General features: G+C 61.3%; 3 protein-coding genes across 4 annotated transcripts; 1 reads left to right on the top strand and 2 right to left on the bottom strand.

The window, feature by feature from the left end:
* Window positions 1-5,554: 5,554 nt before the first annotated feature.
* NDUFS5 (NADH:ubiquinone oxidoreductase subunit S5) lies at window positions 5,555-6,945 on the bottom strand. The gene is made up of 2 exons (XM_076357102.1): window positions 6,611-6,945; window positions 5,555-5,856 (listed from the first exon to the last, which is right to left on the bottom strand). The coding sequence occupies exons 1-2, from the start codon at window positions 6,824-6,826 to the stop codon at window positions 5,752-5,754; spliced, it is 321 nt and encodes a 106-aa protein (XP_076213217.1). The 5' UTR covers window positions 6,827-6,945; the 3' UTR covers window positions 5,555-5,751.
* An 825-nt stretch (window positions 6,946-7,770) lies between these two features.
* Window positions 7,771-14,348, bottom strand: AZIN2 (antizyme inhibitor 2). The gene is made up of 11 exons (XM_076357382.1): window positions 13,516-14,348; window positions 12,881-12,995; window positions 11,515-11,681; window positions 11,242-11,415; window positions 10,289-10,461; window positions 10,042-10,173; window positions 9,522-9,687; window positions 9,238-9,400; window positions 9,052-9,164; window positions 8,556-8,770; window positions 7,771-8,172 (listed from the first exon to the last, which is right to left on the bottom strand). Exons 3-11 carry the CDS (start codon window positions 11,611-11,613, stop codon window positions 8,031-8,033), a joined length of 1,377 nt encoding a protein of 458 aa, XP_076213497.1. The 5' UTR covers window positions 11,614-11,681; window positions 12,881-12,995; window positions 13,516-14,348; the 3' UTR covers window positions 7,771-8,030.
* Window positions 14,349-14,641: 293 nt separating this feature from the next.
* Window positions 14,642-22,154, top strand: AK2 (adenylate kinase 2). 2 transcript variants are annotated; one of them, XM_076357542.1, is made up of 7 exons: window positions 14,642-14,758; window positions 15,294-15,419; window positions 17,340-17,450; window positions 17,559-17,653; window positions 18,354-18,426; window positions 19,022-19,217; window positions 21,328-22,154. In XM_076357542.1, the coding sequence occupies exons 1-7, from the start codon at window positions 14,642-14,644 to the stop codon at window positions 21,333-21,335; spliced, it is 726 nt and encodes a 241-aa protein (XP_076213657.1). In that variant the 3' UTR covers window positions 21,336-22,154. The 2 variants fall into 2 exon arrangements, with proteins under 2 accessions (XP_076213657.1, XP_076213656.1); XM_076357541.1 differs by lacking the exon at window positions 21,328-22,154 and having other exon boundaries at window positions 19,022-19,414.

The raw sequence follows: 22,154 nt of genomic DNA, 5'->3' as shown, positions 1-22,154 counted from the left end.
GTCGCCCCAGTCCCCCCAGAGTCTCGGCGCAGCCGGCTGCCCCGCGGGCGTCTCTCCCCCACCAGTTTTCAGCTCTCATCCCAACAAGTCCCTGTGCTTCCCGGCAGCTGTTTGCCCGAGTACCTCCAAGCGAGGGGGTGGGACGCAGCGGAGGACACGGCACGGGGTGTGGTGACACTCGGCTCTTGGACACTTGGGATGTGACTAAAAGAGCACGTGTTGCCCCGCAGCCCTGCCTGGTCACACCCGGGATGGGGAGAGCAGCGCAGGAGGAAGCACTTGGCCAAAACCCGCCCGGGTGTGGATGCACTGGTGGGATGCACCGAGCCCACAGATGCAGCGGCCGAGGCTTTGCAGGCACGAGCACCAGCTGGTAACGGGGGCACGAGCTCCCCGGGACCCGGGAGCCCCAATAACGCTGCGGCCGGGCCGGGCTGGCGCTGGGGCACTGCAGGCAGAATAAAGGATATACTGGAAAATGGTCTCCTCGTGGGCCGGCACCAGCCTCACCGTCCCGGTGCCAGCCCCGCTGCCCCGGCACCGCTTTCTCTTCCCTCCCCCCGGGCAGGTCTTGCACCTCTTGAGTGGGTGGTCGGGTCCGTACTGGACACTGATGGATAAATGCAGCCGCTGTGCTCAAGTCGGGGCTGTGGGTCCCGGCACCACGGGGGACCTCAAAATCCGGGAGAGCCGGGGAGCCGGGAGGGCTCATCCCACCGGGGCCGGTGGCCTCAGACGCACTGGGAGGAGGAAAGCGCCCGAAGAGCCAGACGCTGCTCGCGCCGTTCCCAAAGCTCCCGGACGGGTTGGGCGGCTCAGCCGCGTGTTTGTGATGCACCGTGGCCCCCGGCTAATGGCCCCGTGAGCCCAGCCGCGGTGACCCCGGCCTTCGGCGCACAACGGGGCGACGGGCGCAACACCCCCGGCCGCCCCCGTTCCCGCCCATCGCGGCCGGGCACCGCTCGCCCTCGGGGCATAAAACACACAGTTCAGCGCACGGCCGGCTGTGGGGAGCCGCACGCCCCGGCGCTGGCTGCAGGGTGACGTGTCCCTTCCATCACCCCGTGCTCGGTGCCACCGGCCGGGCTCTGGCCTCCTCCCTCGCGGCGCCCTCAGAGCAAAGCCGGCTGATTCGAGCCGTGTCGAACCCCGGAGGAGGGAGGGCAGCCGGCAGCCGGTGCCTGTTCCAGCCCGCGCAGATTTCACACCCGAAACACCTTTCCAGAAATCCCTCACGGCGCCCGGCGGCGCTGGATTATTCGTGCTACGAATCTGGGTTAAGATCGTGCATTGTTTTGCCTACGCGGGGATGGGGAATCGTTATTTCAGGAGGAAGGGGGGAGGCGGGCGGGGGGGGGTCCCTAAACCATTTCATCTCCCCATTCCTGCGCCGTAGAGCGGGACCATGGGGACCCCCCCTCCCTGCTGGGGCCCTGTGGACACCCACCCAAGGATGCCGAGACCTCGGGGTCCCGCTCGGCATCCGCGGGGGCGCAGGGAGGCGTCTCCCGGGCCGCGGCTGTGCCGGTGCAAATCAGCCGGCAGCCGGCTCTGCCCCAGGATCTGTCCCGTCTCCCTCATTAAAACCTTCACCCAAGCCCGCAGATGAAGCCTGCCTTTTCCTTTGACTTTTGATAAATTATTCATCTCCCGAGAGTCATTTATTCCCCCTCTCCGAGGCAGAGAGGAGCTGCAGACGCTGCTGGAGGCTCCCGGCACATCCGGGGCTGCGGAAGCTGCAGGAGGTGGGGGCTCACCAGCTCCCCGGACCCCAGCTCCCGCTCCCGGGCGGCCGAGGGTTGTAGGAAAATGGGAACGGGGGAGCTGGGGGGAGGGAAGCCGCGATGGGAGCGCTGCCCTCGCCGGTTCCCGTCCGGCCGAGGCTGGGCCGGCGACAGAAGCGGCTCCCCGGTGGAGATCTCCCACCCCGTCCCAGCCTCGGTGCCTCCCACCCAGCCGGGACGTGGCTTCGCCCCGCGCCAAAAAAATGACAAAAAAGCAACCAGTGAAATATGAATTTGGGTCTCCAACACGCTGGCAACGAACCCCGTTCAGGGCTCCACGGTGAACCACATTCAGAAGCCGAGGATGGTCCAAATCCCTTTTGCCCCGGGGGAACTCGGTCGGGATGATCGGACCCATTTCTGATCGCTGCTGCTCGGCCAGAGCCTCGGCCACGGTCTCCTCCTGCCGGAGCGGGGAGGTGGGGGGTTTTATCTCTCCGTGAATTCGATCGTTTTCATCAGGTCTCTGGTTATTTTCCTTATTGGCTGAAATTTCTAATAGAGCTTTTAACTACGACGAACAGATCCGCTCCTCCCGGTCCCTGCCATTTCACCACTGGCCCTTGGCTGTGTTAACGTCTATCGCCAGAACAATTAGATTTTGGATGGATCTAAAGAGCCACTCGGGAGGCGGGAGCGCTTCGATACATTTCAATATTTCCTCCGACATCTGGACAGCTTGATGAGATGAGTCACTCTCGACACCAGCAAGTTGCCGGGCTTTTTGCTGAGGCCCCCCCCCCCCCCCGTCCCTTTCGCAGCCTTTTTGGTTGGTTGGTTGTTTTTTGGGGTTTTTTTTTGCAAACCAGCAATTCCCAGGGGCGCGCCAGCCCCCGTTGCCGCGCGGCCCCGGGCGCTGCCAGCCTTCGCAGCCCGCTGGCGAGGGGTTTTGCAACGCCGCCGAGGCGACGACCCTCGCAAGCCAAGCTGCTGCCAGAAGAGTCGTTCGCGGGGCCGGCCCTGCGAACCTGCTGCCTCCCCGAAGCCGCCTCCGCGTCCCCGGCCCCTCCGCGGTGCGTAAAGCCTCTCCAGGAAAGGGGAGGGTAATTAATCGTCATCCATAACGAGCGATTGCAGCGGAAGGGGGTGCGGGCACGGCACGGGGGGCTCCTGCAGATTTGACCTCCCGGCTGGCCCCGCTCCCCAAATTTTCATCCTCGGTTGAAGCCCAGGGGCCGATACCGGGCGAACGGCGGCCCGGCTCGGCGGGGAAACGGCTCCTGGCGCACCAGCCCAGAGGGCGCAGGGGCTTCTCACCGCGCTGGCAGGGCTCAGCCCCGCTCGGCGCTTTCTGGAGGTGCGACGTCGGTCCCCGTTGCCGTCCCCGTGTCCCCCACCCGGGCAGCCCCAGCCCCACCACCCTCTCCTTCTCCCCGGAGCCCCCGCGGACGACTCTCCACAGCCGAGGCCTCACGCGGTGCGGTTCCGTTTCTATCCCCAGCCGCGGGTTTCCCTCTCTGTCGATGGTTTATTAGCGCCGACGGCTGGTGGCTCCGGCAGCCCCCCCCCGGCCCCGCGGAGCCCACAGCCCTCACGCCGGAAGCCTCGCAGGGCGTTTTCACCTGAAACCGTTCACGTTTCTGCCCGTTTCTTCACGCTGCTCTCGCATCTTTCCGGTGTTTCCCTCCACTGCTGCCCGGCGAGCTCCCCCCTCGCCGGCTTTTATAGCCGAAACGCTGTAATCCACCCGAGCGTCGGCATCGTTACGTAAGTTTTCCTCTGCTGAAACTAATCGCCACCGAACAGTTTTCATATCCGAAAGCGCCAAACAAAATCCCCGAGGATTATCAGCCCGTTACGCGCAGGGAGAGCAGCTCCCCGTCTCTGGCAGCCCCGGGGCCTCATCGGATCCGGACCCGGATTTCAGGGCTCTCCGATGCCGCCCCTGCCAGGGAGAAACGTGGCTCCGTCCCACACGCCGGGATGACTGCAGCCGTGAATTAGCCCGGGCGGAGGGAACCCGTCTGGGCCTGGGGGAAGGGAGAAAGCTCCCGGCAGCGCTCGGAAAGGCCGCTTCGGGGGGAGCTGCGGGAGAGGGGCTCGACGAGGAGCAGCAGAAATCCCGAAAAGGCCGAACCCCGCTGAGGCGGCACCTGCGAGACCGTCGCTGCCACAGCCCCCGCGGAACCGGGGTGAAAACCGGGGAAGCGTTTCTTCCAGCGCGCTTTGTTCAACCACGTGCAAGTAACAAAACTCTCCCGGTTCGGGTCCCTGCCCCGGGCACGCCGGGACGGCGCAGGGGCAGGGCAGAGAGCCCCAAAACCACAGCACCCAGCTGCCGCCCATCCTATCCGAGGGCGCAGCTCTTCCAGGGTCTGTGCCCGGGAGTCGGGGCTCGGCGAGCCTCTCCCCGTCCCCAGGAGGGATCCCCGTGCCCACCGAGGGCTCCGGGCCCCTGGGAGCTCAAAGCGGCGGCAGCGGTGGCGGCTCCTCTCTGCGGGGAGCTGGGAGAGTTTGGGTTTTCGCTCCCGTCACAGTCCGCGTCAGGTGATAAACTTTAATTCCCCCCCCCCCCCCCAAATTTCAGGCAGGCACTATCTAAACACAGCCCGCCCGTCAAACCAGCTGCTCTCCCCCACCCGGTTAATCATTCACGAGGCGTTTGGAGGAAGAGGAGGGTCCGCCACGGCCGCCTTCGGCCCTCGAGAGAGGACACCTCTTCTCAGCCGGAGACAAACGCAGAGGTGCGCGTCCGAAGTACCGCTGGATCCCCGGGCAAAGGCATCGGCGGGGCGGGAGTTAAGGGACCTGCACGTGCGACCAGGAGCGACAGCCCGGCGCAGCCCCTCGGCACAGCTCGGCGAGGGGCACCGGCTGCCTCCGCCGGCCGGAGGTTACACCGCGCTCAGCTCAGCGTTTCTCATCCCAGCGCGGGGATTTGCGAGGATCAGGAAACTCACAGGCTCCACCTGCATCAAAGATTAAGCATTAAACCCCCAATCACCGGTACTAAACCCATGGATTAAAGCACAGATCTGTCCCCTCTCCACTGCCAGGTACTCACCTGCTTTAATGCCGTTACAAAACCGCGCCGGATTTGGACGGGATGGGGAGGGGGGGGGGGGAAATGCCCGCCGTGGGAAGGGAGAAACACCAGCCGCGCAGGCGGGTCCCGCTGCCAGGGCCCAGCGCGTCGGGACGAACCATCCCGGCCGCGCCAGGGCTGCCCGCCAGCCGCCGTCAGCAGGGCCCAGCGCCCGCCGCGGCGCTCAATGGATCCCGCTGACACAGGGGATTTCGCAGCGAAGCCCCCAGCGAGGAGATCTGCCTCCGACACACTGAAAGGGCGGGAGAGAAACCGAACCCACCCGCTACCGCTCCGAATCCGGGCGGAAACGAGTTTGTTTTAACCAGGCGTTCACCTCGTACACCGCTACCGCCAGCTGGAGAGCGGCTGGGAACAGCCCCGCTCACACCAGCCCCGCGTGCTGGCTGTAAATTAAGATGAAGTTTTGCAGGACAAGCTCGGATAGTTTTGGTTTTTTGGTGGTTTTTTTTTTTTTAACTCTTTCAGGTCATTCCTCTCGTTTCCAGCAGCGGTTGCCGCCTGGGAGGCCTGCCCGCGGGTCAGCAGGAGGGACAGGCTGCGAGCACGAAGGGAGAGCCCGTGACGGCCCGCGGCTCCCTCCGGCTCCAGGAGCATTTGACCTCCTCAAGGGCGCGTCCCCAGCACCGCTGCGGTGTTTTAGGGTGTCTCAGAAGCTCCCCTGCTACGGAGAGAGACCCTCAAGCCATGCTTTATTCCGAAAGAAAGACAAGACAGAGCCAAACGCTGTTCCGAAGGAGACATTTACTAGCCCAGGCGATGCCCGACGTGGTGCCATTCCCCTTCAGCAGGGGCAGGGCCCCCCACGCAGACCCCACCCCACCGCTCCAGCGTAACCCGGCTGCGCCGCAGGTTTTCTTCCCGGAGGAGTTCCCCGTCAATGACTCTACGGGCGACCGACAGCCACGTTCCCCCCGCGAATCAAGGCCGCGGCTCCTCTTTGCCCTTGTGGTGGTCGGGCGGCGTGTACTTCCCTTCCTTGATCATCTTGTCCCTCTGCTTGAGGATGGTTCTCAGCCGCACAGCCTGGCAAAGCGCAGACGAGAGGGTCGGGGCAGGCACACGAGAGGGTCGGGGCAGTCAGGGAAGCACTTAGGTGGTCCCTAACGCAGGTCCCGGCAGCCCCCCCGGAAGCCCTGTGCACGCGGCACCCGCACTAACCCTGCCCTCGGGGCTCCTCACGCGGGTCTCAGCCTCCTGCCAAAGATTTTTGGGCTTTCAGGCTGCGGCAGCACATTTTACTACTAACGACAATTGGGTTTTCGGCCCACGGCTGACCAGGCAGTATTTTCTCCCATCGCTGCTGCGGTTGAGGACTGACCGTAGCTGCTGCTGGAGAGGAGGGCAGGGAGGAAGGCTCTGCGGGGGACAGAGCCCTGCTGCTCTGCGGGGGACAGAGCCCTGCTGCTCTGCGGGGGACAGAGCCCTGCTGCTCCGCGCTGCCTGTCCGACCTGCTGCTGCCACAGCCCGCCGCCACCCCCCCCCGTGGGGAAGGAGCTGCTGCAGGGCCGGGCCCCCCACTCGCGCGGGGTTAAGGCACCGGAACACCCCCGGCAGTGCTCCCCACTCCAATCCCCCTCCCCAGCCCGGGCCGGAGCCCCCAAACCTTCTCAAGAGCTCGGCCTGGACCCTCAGCACCCTCTCCCCAGCTTGGCCCAGCGCCTCAGGTGTTCCCAGCCCCGGTGCTCCCCCCCCCACCCCCGAGTGGCCTGGACCCTCCGGAGCCCCCTGCCCCCCCCCCCCCCCCCCGTGCCTGCACCCCCGCCCGGCGGCCCTCACCAGCTTGGTGCGGTGCATGCACTCCATGAAGTCCTCGTACTCGGGCTGGCACTCGCGGCGGGCGCGGGTCTGGCCCAGGCCGTGCCCGCACTCCACCCACTCCCGCTCGAAGGCGTGACAGGCCGCGGCCTTGCCGTAGGGCTGCGCCGTGCTCTGCCGCAGCAGCCACCGGTCCACATCGATGCCCAGCTGCCGCTGCAGCTCCCAGAACGGCATGACTCCGCGCTTGTCGCGACGCGGGCACCGTCGCGACACGGACACACCCAAGGCCGGGCCCCGCCCCGCGCCGCGCCTCACGGACCTGCAACCGCCGCCGTCCTTCACGGGCCTTTCACGACGCTGCCCGCCGCCAAGCGCAACCGCAGCCGCGATACCCACGTCGCGCTTTACGGCTGAGCGGCTCCGGCGGAGCCAGCGAGACGAGCGGCACGAGTGGCCCCCTCCCCCCCCCACCGCTGCAGCGCGCCCTGGCGGGGCGGAGGGGAGGCCGCCCGCTGCGCCCCAGCGCCCCCTGCCGGCCGCTGCGGCAGCCTCCGAGGCTCCCCCAGTCCTCCCAGTGTCCTCCCAGTGCTCCCCCGACCAACGGCCCCCCCCCAGTGCCCCCAGTGCCCCCACCCCACTGCCCCAGTGTCCCCCAGTGTCCCCCCCAGTGTCCCATTGCTCCCAGCGCACCCCACCCCACGCCTCAGGGTCCTCCCAGTGCCCCCCAGTGCCCCCCAGTGCCCCCCAGTGCCCCCCAGTTCCCCCAGTCCCCGGCTTCCAGGGTCTCGCAGCGTCCCTGTTCTTTGGGTTTACGGCCTCCCACTCCCCACCTCCTCCCCCCCCCCAGCTGCAGTGCTGTACCTGTGCGGGACCCCCGCACACACCCCAGGGGCAGGGGGCTTCGTCAGGGCTGACGAGAGCTCGGGGACCGGGAGGTGACAGAACCCACCCCCCTATTTCCATGCCCTCCCCCCTCCCCCCCCCCCCCCCCCCCCCGAAATCCCAGGGGTCCCTGCGGATGCCCGAACGGTGTCCAAGGTTTGGGTGAACGGCCCCACCTTCCCCAACGAGCAAAGCCTCGTTACGCAGCTAGCTGCTTATTGCAGACCGATTCTCCGCCGCCTCCGGCGCAGGGAGGGGAGGAAGAGCCGGGGGCTTCCTCATACAAACCCCCGAGCGGCGCTGGACAACCATTTATTACCGTAACTCTTAAAAAAAGAGAACCCAAACCTGCTCGGCGCCACCCACCCGCTTGCCAAACCCCTTTAATAGGCACACGACACCGCCCGAGCAGGAGGAACGGGATTTATGGCGTATACTTCAAAGTCCTCGCCCCGTGAGAGCGGAGCGGGGCGATGCCGGCGGCAGGCGAGGCGGGAGGCGCTGCCGCAGCCCGGCCGCCGTTGGGACCCTTACCCCGCCCCGGTACCGGTGCTGCTCAGATGATGCCGGCCGGAGCGAAGACCGGGGTGACGCACAGCGTCTCCGCCATCTCCCAGCCGCAGGACAGCGGGGCGCAGACGCTCTCGCGGTCGTCTTCTGTTTGCGGGGGCTTTCCCTGGAAGAGCTGGACGGCTTTCCTGCAAGCGGGAGACACCCGAGGGGGAGCGAGGGGGAGCAGCCCCTCGCGAAATGCTGCCGGATGGGCCCCGGGGAAGGGGGAGCTCAGGGGCTCTCACGTCCCCCAGAGCAACAGCCCCATCTGCACGGCCAGAGCTGAGCTGCCCGTGGCTTCCCCAGCGAAAAACTGGCTCAAGTCTGTCAACGTTTAAAACAATGTGAGTTTTGCCTCCGAGGCCAGGTTTTTACCTCCGAGGCCAGGCTTTTACCCTGAATCTCCAGGTTCTGGGACTCAGATTTGACCCTCTCCCTTGGGCAAAGAACCCAGCTGGAGGGAAAGACAGCATCTCCCATGGGATTCAGCCCTGCCCCCCTGCCCTGCTCACACAGGACCGTCTCTTACCAGGCCACACGGGACATGGCGTAGGTGATCTGTGGCTGGGGACACCCCCCAAGCAGGGACGAGGTTGCGATGGTGTAGGCACCCATGTCCTCGAAAATCAGCCAGTCCCCGACCTGCAGCTCGGGCAGCTCCAGGCCGTCGGCAATGAGGTCCTCTGCGTGTCCCGGGGGGCCCCGGAGGCTGCTGCTGTGCGAGGGGTGGTCTGGGCAGGGTCTCTGCCGGGGAGAGGTGGAGCAGCCGCAGGAGATGAGGATGCACCAGTGCCCAGTGACCTGCCTTGTCTCCACCCGCCCTGAAGGTCCGAGCCCGGGAGCCCACGGACGCTGGCTACAGCCCTCCCGGTGCACCACCATAGCCTCTTCCCCGCGGCCTCTGCTCTCCTCCGGCACGGAGCCTGGGGCCAGCCACGAAGCAAGGGAGAGCAGGGTCGGCCGAGGCGACGGGACGCAACGCAAGGGACCCGCTGGGCTCTCCTCAAACCGGGCCAGACCCTCACCTTGTGCAGCTGAGGTCTGGGGCAGGGGCTGTCAAACAGGAGGCAGCTGAAGGTGCCGTAGATGCCGTCGCTGAGGTGATACACGAGGCTCTTCTTGCCGCCAGACTCTTCCTCTGGGGGGGGAGCAGGGAGAGGGCTCAGGGGGGCTCGGGCCCACGGGCGGGCCTGTCCCACCGTCCCACCTACCGTCAGAACCAGGCTGCTCCGCGGGAACCTCTTCCATGGCAGTGATGCTGGCAGCGAAGGCGAAGGCGGAGGTGACGTAGTATCGCCCAGGTCTCGCAACGATCTCCACCCCGCAGCCATCTGGGAAATACAAGTCCAAGGCAGAGTTTATCACGGCGGCGATCTGGATGGGAAGAAGACGTTCCCTCTCGGTTAGCTCGGTCCCTCTGCAGGGAGCCAGACCCAGGGGAGACCCTCCGGCCTCGCTCTCTGCCTGCTGAGTGCAGGCGTTGGGAGCCTCGTACCTCTTCGAACCGGGTTCTGGTGTCCTCGGTGCCGGGGAATCCCCCTCCGATGTCCAGGAGGCGCATCCGGTAGCCCAGCTCTCTGCCCATCTCAAAGGCCAGCTGCGCCGCAGCCACAGACTGAGCGAAGGCCTCGGGCTCCAGAACGCGGCTCCCGAGGTGAAAGCTGAGGGCACAGTCCCTGTTTCAGCAGGGTTTGCCCGTCCCCAGAGAGCAGCAAGGGGACACGGCACTGGGATTATCACTCACTGGGGGCAGCTCTGCGCTTCTCACGTACCACCCCGAGCGAGACTGCCTGGTCAGGCCCGCAGAGCCCCCCAGACCCTCTCCGAGGGCCAAACCTGCCCCAAATTGGTCCCAACAAGGGTCAACCTCCCCAGGTCCCAACCTCCACCTCACTCCCACCCAGAGCAGCCGGTGGCTCTGTGGACCCCTGCGTTGTTCCGGCAAGGCAGAGCTCCCCACAGTCCCCTCCAACGTGGGCTGAGCACCCCTATGGAAAAAGGACCATCTGCTGTACCTGATGCCAACAACCTCCACAGCCTGCTCCTTCGCTGTCTCTAGCAGGTGCCGGCAGGACTTGAGCGTGGCCCCAAACGTCATGCTCGGATGGGCAGCGGGGCTGGAGTCGGCAGCAACAGCCAACAACATCCTGCAGAGCAAAGCCACACTGTGTCGAGGGGGTCTTCAGGCTCTCTGTCACCTCACAGCCATCTCCCCAGCTCCTACTCCAGCCCCCCACTCCGACGACGCTGCCAGACACCTACCTGGCATGAGGGTGGCTCCTGGCCACCTTGCTCAGCTCCACCTCATTGTCGAAGGTCATCAGCTGCACACCGTGGTTGGCCGCGTATCTGATGTGGGCGACCTGCTTGCAGGGGCTGCTGTAGAAGATCTTGCCAGCCGGGATTCCGATGCTTTGAACACACGCGATCTCTGCCTGCAGGGAAACGGCACGCGTGTAGGCAGGTCCCCGGGACCGGCGCTGCCCATGCCTGGCCGCGATCAGCCCTGGGCCTCAGCCAGCTTGCAGCACTGCGAAGGGCAAACCGCCAGCATTGCAGCCTGGGCTTTTCCAGGGAAAGTCCGCAAGAGCTCAAAGGGATCACAGTGGACTTTGTCCTGGCAGGGGCAGGCTGCGGCAAGACGTTTACAAGCGGCATGAGACCAGGAGGAGAGAAAACAAGTGGGTTTAGCAGGCGTGGGTTTGGTGCACGTGTCCCCTGTGAGCTGCAGTGAGGGTTACGGCCGCAGCGCTGGTCTGAGCTGTCACGGCTCTTTGCACTTTCTCCTCCTGGTAACACGTCCTATTTAATTACGTACAAGTGGCTTAACTTTGGATCCTCCCTGGGAATCTGGCTGTGAGCAAATGAGAAGCAGGAGGGAGCAGGGAGCTTTAGGCTCAGCCTGAAAGGCACCGAGAGTTGGACGGCTGCGGCAGTGGCACCCCAGGGATGTGCCTTGCCACCAGCCAAGCCTGCCAGCCGGGACACCGGTTCCAGAGACAGGAATGTTGGTCAAAGGGAACAAGCCTCAGTCACCAGACAGAGAGGACAGGGATTTCTGGGCTGTGTCGGGAGGGTTTTCACAGCAGAGGGAGACTCCTGCCCCTATAAATGGCATCTAGTGAGTGGAAACGCAGGGAAGGAGGGTGAGCTCTGCCACTCACCCACAAGTGCCCAAAGGATGCTCATCCCGAGCTGTCCTCCCGTGACCCTACCTTGTTGGTACAGGCAAAGCCTGCCCCCAGCTCAGCCAGCAGCCGTATCACTCCTTCACTGCCGTTGCACTTAACCGGGAAGTAGGGTTTCACACGGGGCAAGGCCTTCAGGAAATGCAGGTGTTTCTTCACAACGTCCCCAAGGTCTGCCACGAAGAAGGCTTGTTGGTCGCTCTAGGAGAAAGCCGGAGTGAGCAACAGTCGCCTCCCCACAACCGCCTCTGCCAAGGGGGGTGTTGGCTGCCGGGCAGCAGCAGAGCTGCCAGCCCTTACCGCCTGGCACAGCTCCACGAGGAGGTTCTCCAGGAGGTGTCTGGTGGTGAAGCCCTCCTCCACCATCATGAAGCTGGATTCGTTCAAGTACCCATTCATGGTCAAGGTGTGGTATCACTAGTTTAAAGCCTTCTCGAGTAGGGTATAGCTTCTAAGTATGCAACACACTGAAAAAAGAAAGGGAGTATTAGAGGCAGGGCCCAGAAGCTCCACCAGCGTACACCACCCAGCCTGCGCCCCAAGGTGCTCCCCGTCCCTCCCACGGGCTGTACATGGCAGCACTGCCCTGGGTAGAGCTCTCTGCTGCTCTCCTCCAAACCAAGCGCCTCAGCTGAGAGCCCTACTGTGGGTTAAAGCATCTTCTCCAGGGGGAGGAGACACATTTCTCTGCAGCTCGGAGCTTTGTTTTGGCACACAGCAGCCCTGTCTTCTTCAGCAGCAGCTCAGGCACCAACACGGTTAACAAGAAAGCCAACTTCACTGCAAAGCGGATGGCCTATATAAGCCAGAACGTGTCCCTTCATGCTCCGGCATGTAGCTAGATCTGCTGTACGTTGCACAGGGTGAAGTTCCCTTGTGGTTTTCAAATAGCTGAAGTCTCACGGACTCACCTGCCCAGGCCCACAAGCCCTGTGAAAAGGGAGGCATCTTTAAAGAGCACAGCACGGGCCACTCGCTGACGCCAGCTGACCTGGGGATGGTCTGGATCCGTGCTGTGGTTCCAGTTTCACGCCTCTCCCGTGACACAGGGTGTGGAACAAGGGGACACGTTCAGCTGCACAGTGTTTCCTGGCTCGCACACTTAGCGGAGCTTTAGCTTTAAGCTCGCACATTTAGCTTTAACAATCTCCTCCCCTGGTTCCAGCCCATCCCATAACCCAAGGAGCTGAAAACCTAGCACGAGCTCGCAAGGAAACATTTCCACTCCAATAACCCAGGTCTAGCTCCAGGGCTCTTACAGGAACACGGTCCCTCTGATCTGAAGTGAGCAGGAGACAGAGGTTTCATTTCTCAGAGCTGCGCACCACCTCCTCCTCTGCAGAGACCTACTTATGACATTTCGGATGGGCACTAGGGAAAGATCACGCTGGCCCCGGAGCGGCAGGGTGTTGTAATACATTGAGCAAGCACCACCAGTGAACTCCAGAGATGGGGAATGGGGAGAATAACTGGGTTTTGAAGCTCTTAAGAGCTTCATACTTGGAAAAGGAGATCAACTCCTCCAGCCTTACCCTTCACTCCCCAAAGACATCACTAACCAGCACCCAGCCCGCCCTGGTTGGGCACAGAAATGATGAGCAATGAAGTGGGTCATTCCTGCCAGCCCTGGGCAAACGTGCCCCAGCCTCAGATATCCCCTCCTTACCAAGGTCCAACGCCTCTCTCCCGGGTGACTAGGTGTGCTGCCAGGGGGGCCCCCCGAGGAACGCCAAGCTCCCGCAGCACCCCGAGGCGTAGCTGTTGCTGGGGGTCCGAGGTCTCTGGGGAGAGGCAGTGCAAGGGGTTAAGCGAGGGAGACGGGGCATTGATGGTAGGATGCCCTCCACCCACCATTCCCAAAACTCAGCATCTACAGGCATCCCTCACCGGCCCCCTCCTCACTGTGCCAGGCAAGCCAGCTTCCCCAGCAGCCCCGCGCAGTCCCCCCCCGACCCCGTTACCTTAGAAATCATTTAAACAGATTATGCCCATAGGTCTCCGAAGAGAATGAACTGGCCCCAGTAGCGGCTGTTTGTCCTGCCCCGGTTCCCTGCCTGCCCCAGTCCCTGGACCAGCTACCCCTGCAGGGGGGGGGGGGGGCTCTGCACCCCTTGTATCCCAGCACCCCCCTCCCTGCTCTGCCTCACAACCGTGGCCGTGGCAACCAAACCCAGCCACCCCATTGGCTGAGCTGCCTCCAAGCATCCTTCATCCCTTACGGGGAATGCTCCCCCCTCGCCCCCCCCCCCCCCCCCCCGCCCAGGGCTGGGGCTGCCCCCAGCAGACACCCCAGGTTCTCACCGAGTCCCCGCCGCGCCGGCAGCTCATCCCCAGTCTGACAGTGCGGAGCGCTGCGGGCCTGCCTGCAGCCCGGCCCTGGTGCGAGGGCGTTCATGGCTGTGCGTGCATCGCGTGCGCAGCGACCCTCAGAGGGAAGAGTGCCAGAAATACCTCTGAAATACTGCTGCCAGGGAAACGAGGCTTCCCGCAGATTAAAGGCTGAGCAGCGCCTGTTTGTCTGGGGAGGTAGTCGGGAAGATGTCAGGGACTGATTCTGCCCTTGTTGTGCTGCTGCCAGTTTCGGTGGGTTCCCCAGCAGCAGATCCAGCTCTGCCATACGTGCAGATGCGCCGTCTGGACGATCAGTCCTGCCTTCGCCTGCATTTGTGCTTTGCCTGCATTTGTGCACTTGGAAAGGGTTCCACTGCTCCATCCCACAAACACCACAGGCTGAGCAGGGGATTTTTTTCTTCTTCTTGTTAATTTGCAATTCCCTCTCCGGTGTCGCTGAGGAGACAACGTTCTGTGCGTGGAGGGGTAGCTGCCCCCCGCTGAGGAGGTGAGAGGGACCGACTTATCCTGGGTTCTGGTATTTAACTTTGTGGTCTTGGCTTTGCCATGGTCTCTCCGGGCAACCAGGGCCAAGGAAGCTCTTGTCTCCTCTGAGATCCTGGCCTGTTTTCCCGATGCTCTGGCCCAGCACCCAGCCCTGGATTGTGCCGTGCAGGATGGAGGGGAGCTGTGCAGGGAGCACCGCACTGGGCGGCGGGCGGAGAGGTAGCGGGTCTCGGCAGCGCGGTGCAGAGCACCGCGAGTGCCCGCTCGCTTCTGGATGCGCTGAGCAGTGCCGTGATGCGCAGCCCACGCACTGCAGCGCGGTGAACCCACCCCACGCTGGGGCCGGCGGCCCACGCGGCCCCGGGGCAAGCACCGCGCGCTTCGCCCCACGCCGTGCCGCCTAGTCCCGCCCACTCCCCGGCTAACCCCGCCCCCTCCCCGCGAAACCCCGCCCCCTCCCCGCGAAACCCCGCCCCCTGCATGCGAAACCCCGCCCCCTCCCCGCGAAAACCCCGCCCACGAGGCGCGCGGCCCCGGCGTCGCCGCCCATTGGCCGCGGGGCGGGGCGGGCGCGCAGTCGGCGGCGGTCATGGCTCCGAGCGCGCAGGCGGGGGGCGGCGGCGGCGGGCAGGCCCCGGGCCCGGGGCTCCGGCAGGGCATCCGCGCCGTCCTGCTGGGGCCGCCCGGCGCCGGCAAGGGCACGCAGGTGAGGGGGCGCCGGGGTGAGGGGGCGCGCGGGGGTCTCTCCCAGGAGGGGCGCGGGCGTCCCGGGCCGCCTCACGAGAGCGGCCGGCGGGACCGGACCGCCCGGCCCTCCCTACCCCGGGCCCAGCGTCTGAGTCCCCGCCTGGAGGGACGCGGGCGTCCGGCACCGTTTCCCCCGCCGAGGGACTGGGGCGTGCGGCCTGCCCCGCTCCGGAGGGCCCCGGGACTCCCCTCCCCCGGGGGCTCAGGCATACGGACCCGCCGCCCCCAGGGACCCGGGCGCCGGGGCCCTTTGACCCGGATCCCCTCCCTAGGGCCTGCCGCGGGGCTCCGGTGCTCTGGCCCCGCTCCCGGAGCACCCGGCCTTCAGGTGGCCCTGCCACGTGCTGGCCGGTCGCAGACCATCCCGCTGCTGCGAGTGGGGACAAGGCCGCACCGGGGCGGGAGGGTTGAAACCCCAGCTGGGCCTCGGCCCCCGAGGTCCTGGCTCTGAAAGCCTCACGGCGAGCTCACCTCATGTCTGGCCTCTCCTGCAGGCTCCGAAGCTGGCCGAGACCTACTGCGTCTGCCACCTGGCAACCGGGGACATGCTGCGGGCCATGGTGGCCTCGGGGTCCGAGCTGGGCAAGCAGCTCAAAGAGACGATGGATGCGGGGAAGCTGGTGGGTAGTGGGGAGATGTGCTGGGAGGGGAGATGGTCTGGCAGCACCTGGAACGAGAGCAGTCAAAATCCACCTCTTAATTAGAGGCCTCAGTGACAAAACCTAATTAGTGGAGGAAGGGCAGATTGTAGGGTGAAGGCAGGGGTGTGGGTTCTCCTCCTCATTATCCTGCAGGAGAAACATCCTATAAAAATATCGTTGTTCTTCAAAATTGCTCCTTGCTTACCAGCAGCCTCTCTGTCCCTGGGCAGGTTCTTTCTGCCACGGTGCTCTTTATGTTCACGGGGTGCAGTCTGGGTTGTGGCTCCTCAACACTGGTGGAGGTGAAGGTTTATCCTTGGAGCTGCAGGATGTTACAGCCATGCTTTGCGGCTCCTGTGTCTCTTCACGTGATGCCTGGAACCCTGTGGGGTGGAAAGAGTTTGTTCAGAGGGTTCATCTACGTCCCAGCCCTTGCATAAATGCCATTTGCTTGTAACTGTAAGGTGAAAACTGACTTAGGGGTGTTCCTGTGGTAGTTACAGTGGGTGCTGCGTAATGCTGTGTGAAAGAGACACTTTGGATCCCCAAGAGACAAGAGTGAGGATCTCCGACACGTTCATCTTCTGAGGATCTAGTTATCTTGCCAAAATGACTGAAATATCTTGGGGAAACTTGAAGGGCAGCAAATTGCAGCGGCTCGCCCCAAAGCTAAGCGGCGTGGGGCAGATCTTGGGCATCGCTGCTGGCTGTCACGGGTTCGTAACACCCCACGGAGAATCTGCAGGCCCTGGGTAGGAAGAGCGATGTGGCTTATCTCCAGCTTTTGCTCAAAGCTTGCATTGCAACACCGAGCCTGCAATATCCCAGCTGGTTATGAAAGATAGGGACGTTATCTGGCAAGGCTGGTGGTATCTGCCACGTGTGTGGGGCAGCTGGCACTGGGCTGCTCCGCAGGTAGAGTACTCTGGCTCTGAGATAACTCAGCTGGGAGCACGGCAGAGTTTGGAGCCTGGGATGGGTTTTTTTTACGCTCGATTACGAAGCAGGACCCCTTTCTCTGAAAGGGGTAATCGGGAAAGCACAGAAGTGACTTGTTGCTTCACCCAAACTGCCTCCTGCCCGCACACTTCCCTCTCCGGGGCTCTTGTTTACGTGTGCTGTGACAGTCTAGTCCCCAATCCTGCTGGGTCCCAGTTGCGCGTGCTGGAGAAAACAGCGCTGCTGAGGAGAGCTACTCTCGAATAAACAGCTATTGTTGGGGCTGCGGCATCTGTTAGTACTTTCCAAATGCCGCAGTGTAGAAAAGGCACTAATCCCAGCGGTATGCTGAGATCGTGATACAGGAAAAACTATCCAGCGAGGCCGGAGCTTGTCAGCAACTATTGGGCATTTACCTTCACACAAGGTTTACGAGGGTCAATGAGCGATTCGCCTGCTTTGCCCTTCCTGGCCAGGCCTGCCTGCTGAGGGGGATGTGTGGGTGAAGGTACAAAGTAACAGGAAATAAACGTTATGTTGATATTTTGTATTGTGAATTGGTTTTAAAAAAGAAAAAAAATAATAATCTAAGGAGCTTGTCTTCAAGCTGATGGTCTCCCTTGAAATACAGCAACCTTTGTAACAGTGAGGTTACAGCGCTGGTCCAGGTCCCTGCGCGGGCTGGCGTGTCCCTGGGGTGAAATGTCTCATTAGCCACGTCTTAGTGTTGACACCCGTGGCAGGGAGTGCTTCCCTGACGCGGGCGGGTCTGAACACGGCAGCTTTCGCCCTGTTAATGGCAGTGCCCTGTGCTGTGGCTGCTGCCTCTGGGACCAGGAACGGCTGTAAAAAGGGTCTGATGCAGCCTGGGCGCTGGCGTGAGTACAGCAGCTCTGGAGGCAGCTGTGTGTAAAATTGGGGTGTCCCCCCTAACCGTGTGCCTGTCTCTCCTCTCCGCAGGTGAGCGATGAGATGGTGGTGGAGCTGATTGAGAACAACCTGGACTCCCCTCCCTGCAAGAACGGCTTCCTCCTGGACGGCTTCCCACGCACGGTGAAGCAGGCCGAAATGGTACGTGAGCTCCTGTTCGGGGACTGCTCTGGCATCTCTTCCTTCCCTGGAGACAGGGCTCCCTTGGCTGTGCCTCTGCCCCTCTGAGTTGGGCGTTTTCTGTTGCAGTTGGATGAGCTCCTGGAGAAGAGGAAGGAGAAGCTGGACTCTGTCATTGAGTTCAGCATCCCCGACTCCTTGCTCATCCGGAGAATCACTGGACGGTAATTCTTCTCACCCAAACGCTCAGTGCACGGGGTGGCGTTTCCTAGTTTAGGGGAGAGCATCCTAATTTTGGAGCCTCGTGTCATTCTCGCAGTGTCTAGGGCTAGCTGTGGTGCTGGTCTGTATTAGATTCCTGCTCTGTTCGAGCCTTCCTGCCCTGATCCCTTGCCTGTTCTCCCGCACCTGGGCCAGCCTTGAACGGAGCCCCTTCGTTGCCCTATACGTAGTGGTCGCCGATATGAATCGGTGTCCTCGGTGACCCAGCTCAGCCTTTAAGCCCGGTGTCCGACAGCTAATGTCTTCGTGCTCTTGCTTCTCTGGAGCTACTACTGCTCCCTTACGCAGGACGTTGCGTACATGTTCGGGCACTGCTGACCATCCTGTCCAGGGTCAGTTGTGGTCGCGCAGGCACACAGATGTCTCCCGCTGTTTGCTGTTGCACTGTGTCACCCTCGCACCTCCAGGAGCTAGCCCCCTTCCCCAGTAAAGCATAAAGTAAAAATCCCTTCTCCATCTCCTAGCGCAGCTGCTTTTTTCAAGCGCCTAAAGAGGCCCTTGGTACAGAAATAGCTAGAAGAGGTTTTTCTTAATAGAGAGAGGCTAATTGGGTTGCTATTGCAGATGTTTCTGTGCTGATGAGTGGCAGGTTCAGGAGACCTTGTCCTGGGCTACTTTGCTGACACTTGCTTTCTGTCTTAGGCTGATTCACCCAGCGAGCGGCCGCTCTTATCACGAGGAGTTCAGACCCCCGAAAGAGCACATGAAGGACGATGTATGTGAGCTCCCAAGGCCGCAGCTTACGTTGCTTTGGGTTTAGCTGATGTTTTGCAGCATCCCTGGAAAAACTCGTTTCTTTCCTTCTCTTGTACCTTATGTCCTGGCTTTCTGGGGAGCGTGGGGAACTGCCTGGGCAGCCTGAGCCGACGGCACTGCGGGGAGCGAGGCCTGGAGGGATGAGTGAAGGGCATGGTCGTTCTGCAGAGCCGGCCCGGGCTCTGCCAGCCTCAGAACTTGTTGGACTCTGTCCATAGCTGAAGCTGCGGTGGGTTGTGACTGGTTTCCCTCCTGGGGAGCAACTGTAGCTGGTGTCTGCTCTCAAGGCTCCTTGGGCTCCTTTTAGCAAGCAGAGTGGTGTGTGGGGGAAAGACCACGATGCTGAATCCTTCCCTCTTCAGTGACTGCTCTGGGACTTGTTTCGGCTGCCTTGGGTTCACCCCGCTCTCCCCTGCGGACCTGGGGATTGCCTCTGCAGCTCCACATTGTAGCCTGTCTTGGAGGAGGGGAGCAGGGGTTGTCATAGCTGTGGAGAGAAGGGGGGAGCGTGCCAGGCTGCAGCTAGCTGGAGGTTGTCCCCTTGCTTCTCCCAGGTCACTGGAGAGCCCCTCATCCGCCGTTCGGACGATAATGAAACAGCCTTGAAAACCCGCCTGAAGGCCTATCACACGCAGACCTCTCCCCTGGTCTCCTACTACAGCAAGCGAGGGATCCATACGGCGGTGGATGCCTCCCAGTCTCCCGACGTGGTGTTTGCTAGCATCCTGGCAGCCTTCTCGAGAGCAACATGTAAAGACCTGGTTATGTTCATTTAGGGCTCCGTCCCAGGACGGAGCTCTCCCTTTTCTCTCTCTCTGTCTCTCCATCTCTGTCTCTCTGGGGCCAGGGAGGGTGAAGAGCTAAGCAGAGTAGAAGAGGAGGGGACAAGACGATGCAGCCCAAGGCAGGGCTGTGCTAATTCTCTATTAAACAAGCTGTTAACGGTCTCTATCTCAGTATATGTGAACGTCAGTCTGTCTGCGGATGCTGGAGATCTGGCCCCTAGAGGTCGCAGCGAGCCCGAGCACCAGCTGCCTGCTGCCAGAAACGGGCTTTGCATCCCTTTGGGTCAAAAGGCTTTTGTTTCATTCTAGAGCTGTAGCTCCCTGGAAGGAGCTGTACTTTCAGCTCCTGGCTGCTCCATAGGGGACTAGCAGGAGGTTGGAGATCAGGACTGAGCAGTGGGGGGGGAAGGACCTTCACAGGGCGCCAGATAGGTGATGCTCTCCGTCAGCTGCAGGAAATGAAATACGGGCTTGTTTGTGGGAAGCATGTGAAAGGCTCTGTGTGTGTCGGCCCAGGGCGCAGCCGTGGGAGGGACGGCTTCTCTGTGCGCATGAGTGCAGCCTGCTGCTGCTCGGGGCTGGGTGAGAACTTGTTCTCGTTGTATGTGTTTTACTCTCTGTGGGATGGCAGGTTACCTGTGGGCACAGCCTGTCTTCCTCCCATTCTGATGGGGCTTGTGGGGCAGAAAAAGGGTGGGTGAGAGCTGGGGGTTTTCAGCCTCTCCTCGTTTGTGGGCCCCAATATAGCAAATATTGGTGAGATGCGCTTTGCTTTTTTTTTTTTAACAACGTGAAGTCTCTGGTCAGGGTCTGACAGTCATTGTGTGTGGCAAGTTGGGATCTCCTGAGGACAAGAAAAGGACTTGGGTTTTATCTCTCCACTCTTGCCTTGGCTTTGGCCAAGGAGATGAAGATGTGTTGAGCTTCTCCTGATCCCAAAGTCTAAATAAAGCCTTATTGCAAAACAAATGATTTTTCAAGGCCTGAGAGACAGCGTTATTAACCACTGGCTTCATGTGCCCTTGAGCCAACGACCTTCGTTATGAGATCATGGAAATGTACTTGTTTCTTGAGCAAATCAAACAGCTCCGTCAGGCTGTCCATTTGAGGACACCATCTGCGGTGTGGTTAGTGCCCTGGCTTCTCGGGGCCATTACGCTGCTATATGGTGACCCTGCAAGGCTGGTGATGACCTTTGCCCATGCGGGATTCCAGCCTTTCCTAGAGGACCCTGCTGTAGATGCAGATTGGCCCAGATGAAACTTTGTTCTTTGGCCTTCCATGTATGGTTACTGATTTAGTGTTACTGAGTACCCTCCTCTTTCGAGGAGATGGCCTGTCTCCTGCGCGCTGAGCTGCTGTGGGCTGTGTCCAGAGCAGATGCCTAATCCTCAGGAATCCCTTGCCCTTTTTCTTGTAATTTCTCTTTTGTCTGAAAATCGCTCTCTGTCCTCGTACATCCTTTCCAGGGAAACAACCTCTTCCCTTCCAGCAAACTGGAAATAACACCAGGAACTGAAAGCAGTTGACTTGTTGCTCTTGAAAGCACGTGACTGTGGGGAGAGAGGGTTTGAAAGTAAATGGTGCTGGTTTCGTCAGCAGCCTGCAGTCCCCTGAGATTCCCCAGATGGCCGTTGCCTTGTCGGTCGTCTCTGGCTTTCCTGTGAAAGGGCAGCTCACGGGCGTCGGCGTGCTGGGAGGTCGGGATAGCATTTAGCATAGGACTGCCGTGCTCCAGGGTAGTGGAGAGGAAAGTGTGTTAGAGCTGCCCCGGCATCTCGATGACTGTAAAGAAATTCTGAGTGGAAGCAGCTTTTATCTTGGCATCTCGAGAGAGTCAAAGAGGAGAGCTGCAGCCCCCTACATGCTGCCATAATGGCAGGAGTTGGTGTTCCTGGATTTGGCCAAGGTTTTACTCCACAGCAAGAACAATGTGTTCTTCCACTCTCCATTCCTTTTCCCCTTTGTGCTCGCTTTGCATCCAGCTCGCCAGCCTTTTTCTGCCATAAACCATGATTAATTTCGGTTTTTTTCCCTAAATCTATTTTTTTTTTCTTTGTTCCCATTTATTCCAGCTGAGTGACTCCGTGAACCAGATGAGAGACCACCAAACGCTGCACACTCTGCTACATCACCCATTGCAGCCCTCCCCTGGGTGCAGGGGAGGCAGGCAGGGAGGGAGGGCAGCTGGGAGGGGGTTAAAATTGATGGGAGGGGAATAAGGAGGTGGTAGACAAGGGGCTTGGGGGCTGATTTGGTTGGTTTTTGTTTGGATTTCTTATTCAGCAGAATCATTGTGAAGAGGAGATAGCCTTCTCCTTAGAAATCACAGTTTGGGGAGGCAAAACAATTGTACAGAGTGAAATATCTCTGCCAGTGATCAGGCGCAGGTCCTTGACCTGTTAGGAGGGTAGGGCTAGATGCCGTTCCAGGCCTCTCCAGGACTTTCAGGGCTTGTCTCATGGGCTCCTAGTACTCTGAGGCCACTGCGAGGTTTGCTGTGACCTTCTAAAGTTGCTTCCTGTCAGCGAGGACCAAAATGAACAAATGACTCGTCATTTCTGAAGTGGAAAGGCAAAAAAGATGCCATGCTCTTTTCCTGAAAGTTTTGTTTTTCTTGTTCTGCTGCATTCCTAAACCCTGGCATAGAGACTTCTCGAGGTTTCTCTGCTGCTGAACAGAGGGGCTGCGGCTCTAGTCCAAGCCTGCCTTACTTGGCAATGGGGTGGCTTTTCTGTGATCTTGACCAAGCTGGAATTCACACAATTCTGAAGAAATGCAAAAGAGACTTTCTTAATTGACTGCAAAAACAACACTTAATTGGGTTTTTTGCATTTCTTTTTAGATCAAATGGTGCCTTGTCTAACCTCTGAATCAATAATAAAATAACCCCTTTACATTT

The sequence above is a fragment of the Aptenodytes patagonicus genome, chromosome 21 (genome assembly GCF_965638725.1).
Source record: "Aptenodytes patagonicus chromosome 21, bAptPat1.pri.cur, whole genome shotgun sequence".
Lineage (NCBI taxonomy): Eukaryota > Metazoa > Chordata > Aves > Sphenisciformes > Spheniscidae > Aptenodytes > Aptenodytes patagonicus.
The sequence above is the reverse complement of the archived record's forward strand: the minus strand, read 5'-3'. Positions and strand labels throughout refer to the sequence as shown.